The 9,502-nt window shown below is 33.8% G+C and overlaps 1 protein-coding gene across 2 annotated transcripts in view; it reads left to right on the forward strand.

The window, feature by feature from the left end:
- LOC106468887 (disintegrin and metalloproteinase domain-containing protein 9-like) overlaps nt 1–9,217 on the forward strand; it is a 69,189-nt gene extending 59,972 nt beyond the window's left edge. For both annotated transcript variants that reach the window (XM_022397253.1, XM_022397254.1), the window contains one exon: nt 1,529–9,217. In XM_022397253.1, the coding sequence (XP_022252961.1) occupies nt 1,529–2,615 (1,087 nt within the window). In that variant the 3' untranslated portion in view covers nt 2,616–9,217. The remainder of the gene's footprint in view (nt 1–1,528) is intronic.
- The last annotated feature ends 285 nt before the right edge of the window (nt 9,218–9,502 follow it).

The following is a 9,502-nucleotide window of genomic DNA, read 5'->3' on the forward strand; positions in this document are numbered from 1 at the left end:
TTCAATGATGGGTGCATTCTCTTGAATAGAAAATGAATCACAAATTCCTGAGTTTACTTTAGAGAATGAATAGTCATGAGGCACAAAATCATCTCCATTCTTCCATGTAATATTATTGCTATCTGAAGGAATGTCACTCAAATCAGACAATTCTTCTTCATCACTCCATTCATCTATACTTCTACGCATTGATTAAGGGCTAAAAGGGCATTTTTTGGTATGAGTGAATGAGGATGACATAGATGGTTCGTTCATGATGAACAAATAACTGAAAGAAAAATGTATCTAATTCAAATACAACTCATTGTTTTACAGTATATACAGCCTTCTATAAATAGATATTTCATTTGCTAGCATGTGATGATGTAGAGGTAGCTGGATGGCTCATTGGATGATGTCAATTGACATAAAGATGCTTATCCAATCAAGTTATGACCTTAAAATGCATTAACGAAAGAAAGAAAGCAGAGCCATAGTGGTTTTAAAACTGCACCTGTCTTTAATAAATAGGAATATGTGTTTATTTGCCTCACCCAGTTGTCAAGCAAGATACATGATGTTTATTTACCACACCTGACCTTAAAGGGTTAAAATGTAGAACTGTCTCTCTACTAAAATTCCAAAGTTTATGTGAAAGCAGAATTGGGGGAGCAAACAGAGGTACATCTATAATTATTAACCTTATTGGAACTTCAGCAGACATCCTTTACTTTTTTGGTTGTGTGTACTTAACGTTGTGACAGTATATTTAGCTTTATTATACTTTGTTTCATTTTAAAACATTAAGTGTGGCTCTATTTTTAGTCATAGCTCCATCATCTCTTGACCGATTAGAGATCTAACTACAGTTTTGGACTCAGAAGGTTAAAACCTTTCAATTGGTGTATTTGACCATGCCCAAGGTTTCATAGATTAATTTACACTAATCCTGCCTAAAAGAATTTCAATTTGAGGGTAGGCTGGTAGAGATCCTGATGAGTGATAAAACTGCATCCGGTTTATGCACGCCCCATGCTTGATAATGCTGGTGCTCAAACATATAGGTAATAAAAAGGAAAAAAGGTATCGTAGATTAACTTACTTTAATTCTGCTTAAAAGAATTTCAAGTGCTGCAGCTATTGAGGATTCCCTCTTGTTTTTATTTACATTATTCGGTTTAAAATATTGCCTCAAATAATGAATCGTGTTTTAATCTTTTGGAAGATCTGAAGTAATTTGTTAAAAGTGTACTTTTTATGTGAAGAACAGGTCAGAAAACAAAAATGTAAGTAGGAGATCTTAATTTTTAGAACTATTGCATGAAGGTAATAAATTAAAGCTAGTTTCAAATATGTGTGTGGAGAAATGTAAGTAAAAGGTAAAGATGAGAAATACAAATAAGAGGATTGATAAAAAATACAGATTGTAGCTTTCAGTATTTTATGGCTGAAGAGAACAAGAATGTAAGAGATAAAAAACAAGTGTAAATGAGTATACATAGCATGCTTATACTCTAAGATGTCCATGTTGTATTATTTTACATTTTAGAGAGGATAAGCTCCATGAGATGAGGCGTCAACAACTGAGAAAGAACACCTCATGTTCTGAAGGAGAAGAGGTTGATCTTTTGGATGAAATGTCCACGTTTATTGAACTCTCTCCAAATAACCTGTCCAAAGTACCTGAAAGAGGAATCTTGAAGCATGGTGATGGAAAGGAAAAATGGAGTGATGAAGCCTCTCAATCAGACAACCAGGACATTCTTAGCCAATCTGATAACCGTGACAGTGATCAGCTTACAGAAGTTGAACGAAATCTCAAAAGCATGAATGGTTACCATGAAGAAATACTGGAAGCACTCCATTCTGCGTCTTCTCACCGCCCTCAGCCTGATACTTTGACAAGTCCATGCCAAGAGCACCTTCCTTCATTTGGACAGACTGTTGGTGATTATGGGTCTTTGCAGTTTATGAAGAGCAGCAGCCCAGAAGAACAGCTAGAGACAGAGAGTGGAGATGAAGTGGAGGAAACTGTACCTCCATGTGGTCCCATCAGGATTAGGAATTTAGAAGATCTCCTTCGACAACTGGAACACCAGCCTGGGCCTCACACATCTCCAGAAGGTTCGGAAGACATTCGTCTGAGCGAGCCCGAGGCTGACCGCCACTATCACTTGGATCATCCTCGACTCTTTAGGCCCACACCTAGAAGTGAGAATTGCTTTTCTCCTTATTCAGAAGTTGAAGAAGATGAAGAGGAAGATAATGGGCGAGAAGAGGAAGAGGAGGATGTCGATGAGGATGGCAGTGGTTATGCATCACCCACCTTAGTTCGGAGTGCTAGTGAGGAAGCCCTGCCAGTGACTGTGAAAAAAGATTACAGTTATGAACGAAATCTCAATACTAGGCAACATGATGAGAAGGCTCTGAAGAGAGAGACTTGTGATTATTTCCCCAGCCCTCCTTCAGATACAAATTCCTATGAAGAAGAAGCCAGTTCTTTTCATTCCGTACCTCCTGCTAGTCACCGACCAGTTGAGCCACTACCTGCACCTACTTCTTCCACAACTGGGGCACAGCCAATCTCTGGGGCCAAAAGGAAAACTAAGAAAAAATTCCCAGAGTACAAGATCTAGATGACCACTTGCCTCAAGTAGGAACAATATGTTTTGTGGTTGTAGTTACTCCCACAAGAAAAGGTTTATTCAGTAGCATGGTATAAGTAGTGTTGATTTTATTGTGTTGTAATTTGATGCACTTAAAATTGAAACTGATAGAGTCAACTGACAAGGTATCTTTTTTGTAATGCCTTAAATGCCATAATTTGTATCTTGTCAACGTTTCATATTTTTACTCGCCATTCAACTTCAGTCCAGAATGTTGCTGTTAAGTAATCCATATTTTTCGGTTTTGTTTTTAAGATAGAGAATTTCTATGAATAGTAAATTTAATTTACTTATATGTGAATGTATTTATTACCAAATTCTCCATAAAAGAAAAAAACTGAAATTAGTTTCTTGTTTTACATGCAATTTTACCACCAGCTGAAATTTTCCTTAACTAAAATGTAAGTTTATGTATAAACTTTTTAAGCTTTATGAAATTCTCGTTTTTAAGTCTCTACTAATTCTTATAGAATTACTTTGGAAATTACTTCATATTATTTTCATTTATCTAATTAATCAAAAGACAATACATCCTGTCTTAGGTTAATAATAATAATATTTTGTGAACAACTATCCCTAACCATTTTTAAAATGTCATTACTTTTTTTTTAATTTTAACATTTACATTATGATTTTTAAAACTTACTTTAGTAATTTTTTGAAGATTAGCAGTATTTGTAGTAAAGTTTGTCGTATTTACCTGGAAGGTAATTGGTAAGAAAATTCTAGTCATGTGTTTTTTGGGGACGTGGGCACAACAGATAGTTAAACTTCTTGCTCAATGGGAGGTGCACTAATATTACAAGATATGTTCAAAAAGAATGCAAACATTGTATTGTACATCTTTACCTCTCACCCATGTATCGACAAAAAATATTACAGCTGTATCAACATACTTTCAACTAAAAAATGAGGTTTAGAAATTCTCGTTTGACTTTATTTTAACAAATGATTTTAACCAATACAAATATGAAGTATTTCTAAGATTCAATCTGTACAGAATTGTTAACAATTAGCAGTGTTTCATTAATTATGTAGTAAAATCATGTGGAGGGGGTTATACAACTAAATATCTAGAATGAGTTGAGAAGTATTTCCATAATTTTAGTCAGATTTATCTCGTAATACTTTCTGAATGGCAAGTAAAATAATAAGAAAGACATCACTTTACTCGATGTCTGATGTTCTACAGGATTTACTATGAAGAATTTCCTAGTCAACGTTTTATTAATACGTGATGTAAACCAGTTTTGAAAGGATTGGTTTATCCAAAATGATCAGTTATTTCTGAAAGGCTGATACTACTTAAAATATATATTGTCCTCATTAAAAATTAATTAGTCCCATAAAAATTACTTTTTTGAAGGATTTGTTTTATCGTAAATGGTCAGTATCATAATGAGCATTTCAGTATTGTATGCTGTCAACCAGTTATTGAAAATTTACTGTATTAGATACAATTCCTAATTAATATTTAACTTAAAAAAATACTAAAAATTTGGAGAACTGGTCAGCTGCTTGATTAACCTGTGATTGTAAAATTCTCTGATTTGATTTAGAAACTTTGGGCAATCGTATTTTATGTGTTGATAACTGGTGTTACACTACTTAAAATAATTCCAAACTTTACTGTCTGGGTTTTTATATGTATTTTTTATAGTTTACTTTGTTATTAATCTTCCAATTAACATTTCATTACTATCTTAATATAAACCTAGAAATGTTTAGTTGACTAATTACCACCTTTTGCTGTCTCAACTAAATGTTTCTGAAAGAATCATAAGACTAAAGGTTATCAGTTTCGAATGCCTTTTTTTGTAGTCTAGTCTAAACATTTCTGAATGGTTTAGTTGATTAGAGGTAATCAGCCTCTCAATTATCTGTCTATTATAATTCAGCATAAACTTTACTGAAGGTAATCAGTCTCCTAATTAATATTTTATCACAGTCTGGCGTAAACATTCCGAAAGGTTTGGTAGACTATAGATGATCAGTCTCCTAATTAATATTTCATCATAATCTGATGTAAACTTTTCTGAAAGATTTAGTTAACTGGGGATGATCAGTCTCCTAATTAGAATTTAATTACTATTTTATGTAAACATTTTTAAAGGTGTAATAAGAATTATGAATATCCTAATTATCATTTTATCACTATTTTAAGTCAGCCCATTAATGTTAGTAGGAAGTCACGTGATTTTATTAAGAAACAACTTGATTCCAGTGCTTCTGTGTGGTAGACTTGTTTAAACTGTGAAAATCTGTACATTAGTATTTGGTGGCTGTGATTGATTTGAGCTTTGAAATAAAAGTTTGGAAGTTTGTATACGGTATTAGTATATTGAAGTACTAAAGCATTTCATAATTTCCATGTTCCTTATAAGTGTTAGACTAAAATTGACAGTTGGATAAAATACTCATGACATATAGGCAGTCTTTATAATATATTGTAAAGCTTTTTTGTAATACTTTTCAGGGTTTTATTTTTCGTTTTTTAATTAATCTTGTTTGCAGTGCATCACTGGTAGAGTGTAAGCATTTTGTATAGTAAGTACCATTGCCATCATTCTGTCTTCTTGTACTTCATGCTCACATGATCACCATTTGATACTAGATTGTCACATTCACTTCAGGAGCCTCCCTGTAGCCTTAGATTTCTGAACCCAACAGAAAAGTTAGCCTTTTATACTAAGCTTAAAGAAATTCCAGGATAAAGCAATTTTCCATTAGCTATCTATCAGTCCTCGTGGTTTTTTCATCTTTAAAAAAAAAAACAGAAAAGAAGTCTACCACTTTGTTTACCAGTTACATCTATAAAACTGAATAAAAAAAGCTAAAGAATGAAATTTTGACTATAATACTGCTGTTAAAACAACTTCTGACTTTACAACCCGTTATGTAAGTGAATGTTCATTCTGTCACCAAATTGTCAGTGAAAGCTTGTAATGTCATGTGATTGTTGGTTGCAGAAATAGATGGCTATGAGAGGTCACTCAAGGCAGCTAATTTTTTACCTTTACTTTTCCTAGTCCTTGGATTGTGTGTGAATGTTCTTGTTGTGTCCAGTTCACCTCTCCCCTTGCTGCAGACAAATTTTTCTGTAAGTGATGGTTAAATAAAAATTGTTTTGTTCAGGTCAAATGCTACTCTTCAGAGTTGATTTTCTTTAAAAAAAAAACTTTCTTTTGCTTCGTACTAAGCAAAAACATAACATTCCAAACCATAGAGCTATAGCAAAAACCTTTGTCATTTTAACAGTAATAGTACACAACAAGATTGTCTCTATCTCACTAAATCAATACATGCATTAATTAAAAGAATGTTGTTTTATAGAAGTTCCAGCATACAAGTCTCTTTTTTTATGTTTAACTTTCTGAAGATAATAACCAACAGAAGAAGTACAAATATTGAGTAACTTGATTTAGTTTAGTTGTATTGTACAGAATATAAAATTGAACATAATAGCTTACCAGATGGTTTCATATATTTAGAATGTTATTGGAGCCATTTACTGAGCTTTCATTGTCCACGAGACATTGTTAAATAGAATTATATTGTTGTGTATACTGGTGTTGTGCTTTTTCACAAATACTGGTTCTTAACATGTATCTTACAAGTTCTATTCCTTATGTTTAGTTTCATTATTTTAAATTATTTCTAATTTGATTTATTGTTAATCATTTTATTATAATGCTTATTCTTAGCTTGGTATATTGATTTAGGACTAACCTAAGCCTCCTGGGCTAGTCAAACCTTGCGAGATATTATTGAGTTTATGGCCAGAAATATATTTTTAACAACAAAGGTACTCAACTGATGAAATAATGCATTCCAATTGTTATAAGTCATATAGTTTGAATAAGCTATGTTAATTACTAGGTATATATTTTTAGTTCTGTTCTATGTAGATAGCTTTATTGAAATGTTTAATATATATATATATATTTATTGTGAAATTATTAATAGAAAACCAGACAAATATTGAAATGCCAGGATCAGTTAATATACTTTAGATAGTTTAAAGTCATGCAGTGGAATTTTTTGGTTAGTGTTTATCTTTTAGTCTTGGCTGTGAGATGTGACTGTCTTCTTAGTACTGCATATCAGTTTTACAAGTATGGGTGTGTAGTATTTCATGTAGTTTTGGCCATTAATGTAAAATATCGTAATATTTTTACAAAGGGAGCATGTCCAAATGAACATACTTTTTTAAAGGGCTCAGGTATCCATGAGATTACAGTGATTTTCTAATTTGAGTAGTCTCTTCTGTTCTGTAGACGTAATTTATCTGTCGATACCACAGAATCAAAATGGATATGTAAAATCAAGTACATACCCACTAAGTTGTGATCTGTTTTTATTTTAAGAGCGAGATAAAATTCATTTTGGTTATGTATTCTCCGAGTTAGTATTATTCACCAGCTGTCTTCTGGAATGTGCTTTGGTAGGCACCATAACTTAAAAATATTGCTAGCTGTGACCTAATTCCTATTGGAGAAGGTGAAATCCTCTTGTTTGTGAAGTTAGTGAGCATACACGACTTTGGTGATGTAGTTACATAAATGTATATTGTGAAGAGCTGCTTGACACGTACTTCTTAACTGAATGAGATGTTTGTATACATATATCAGGTGGATTAAGTGGACACGTTCCCAATTTACCCTGTTAAGGTCTTTCCATAGAAACAAGAGGAGTAACTTGACACAAATTTCTTAATCCAATGAGATGTTTAAATAAATATATTAACTTTACAATGCTAAGGTCTTTACACAAAAATACTAGAAGGAGTTGTTTGACACGCACTTCTTTTTCTTGACTTGTCCACCTATCCTTATATGGTTCTTATCAAATGCTGAGCACAGCAAGGTCTTTCATGCATGGGACCTGGAGTTGTGAGCAGACAGTAAATGTTGTATCATCTGCCTTTCACTGTAGTCGCAAACAGTGAGTCTGCTGGAGTACCCCCATTTCACCATGTTGGCCTTAAACCTGCTGACCTGGAAACACATGCGATTGAGGGCTTTCCAGGTACTCCAGCCCTTTTCTGCTGTTCTTAAGATGCTCAACTGGTGTGTGTGAAAGCTCTTGGAGGTGGAGTCTTCATAATTTTTCACGTGTAGTCTCTGCCATAATGTCCAGTGGTTCAGTCCAACTGCAGAAAATCGTTTGTGATATCAGGCACTTCATTACTTCCACATGGCTAAGTAAAGGATGTCTATTATCTTGTGTCTGCTGAGTTTGCTTTGCTCTACTGGCAAATGCTCTCCTGATGTCTGGTGTGGCAATTTAAGACAACAAATACAGGCTGTTTGTATTAGATGGCTTTAGGCAACCTGTGATGATTCAACAGCTGTCGTTCAGCATGGAGTCAAGATTTTTGGCATGATTTGATTGTTCACAAACCCGACAGGTGTGTTCAGCACAGGAGTACCAGAGTGCAAGTGCAGATATCCTGATGGTTGTTGGATCAGTCCTCCAATTCATGTTAGTGAGTTTCCTGATGATTTTATTCTGAGAGCTTACTTTGGTTTTGGTCTTTCTGATGTGTTCAAAAGTTACTCCCAGGTACACTGGACATTAGCAGAAGTCCAGTTGTGTGGCATTCCATTTGATGTTCAGCTGGCTGTTTACATCTTGGTTTTGCGGGCAAGGGAGGTTGACCCGCATCTTCCCAGGGTTTGGACAGACCTGGTTGGTAGAGTAGTATTTGGTCAGCCCAGCTAGTGCTTCGGACAAGGTTTCTTTGATTTGGATGAAGTTGCTGGCTTGCATGGTGATATCAAGATCAGTGGAGTAAGTGAAACTACACGTCATTAGCATAAATAATGAACACGGTAAAAGCTAGGATACTCCTTTGTGATAGACTGTTCCACTTTCTTCCTAGTTCAACATACAAATGTTTTTTGGTTTTGTTAGGTTCTAGATCACGCTAGTGAGTTGGTGATCTTTCAGAGAAGTCTACGTAAGTTCACCTTGTGATTTGCTAGTGAAAGGTCAACAAATACAGCACCAGTTATTTTTTGTGTTGACTCATTGTTTTCATCCTCTGGTAACCTTGTCGATTATGTCATTGTTAAGAAGAAGGGGAGACTTGAAGTTGCCCACTGTCAGTACACATATAATAGAATGTACAGTACAATGAACTGAGCCTGTGTATATTCAATGGTAATCAGCTAGCTATACATCCAAAATGAATTTCAGTGAGGTGGTGAGTAAAGTTCGTTTTTGTTACAATGCTTATGGACAAATCAATATCCATTATTTTTTTGTATTTCTGTGAAAAACATGGTTTAGTTTGAAGTACTCTTCCTAGAAACTTCTAGTTATTTACCCATAAAAAGATATCAAAATTCTATAAAACAAAAGGTTTTAGACATAATAAACACAGATAATTAAGAATGAGAAATCTCTTATCTTGATCCTGTTCTGATTCAATTATAAACCTAATTCTAAGTACATTTCATCTGAGATTTTACACAGTAGCTATTTATTATATCTGTTTTAAGGGTGTGTGTTTCATGTACTCTGGGCCTGTAATATTGAATAAACTGTTATTATTTCACATTACTTTACTAATGAATTAACACTTGTTTATTTACATGCAGAAAGGAGCACCTACAGGTGAAAGTTTGAATAAATCAATCCTATTGACTGGCATTTGTTTGATAACACACTTCACCGTAATTTACTATAGATCACTTTGTCTTAAAAGACATTTTCTGCCATAAAAAAGAGTATATCAAAAATATGGTGTGTTGACACTTAGACATGATTTTTTGTTAAATATGACATACTACAAATATTTTTGTATTTGTAATGTAGTCTATCACTTTCAGTGTTTTGCCATACTTAGGTTT

The sequence above is a fragment of the Limulus polyphemus genome, unplaced genomic scaffold, assembly GCF_000517525.1.
Source record: "Limulus polyphemus unplaced genomic scaffold, Limulus_polyphemus-2.1.2 Scaffold3206, whole genome shotgun sequence".
Taxonomy (NCBI): Eukaryota; Metazoa; Arthropoda; class Merostomata; order Xiphosura; family Limulidae; genus Limulus; species Limulus polyphemus.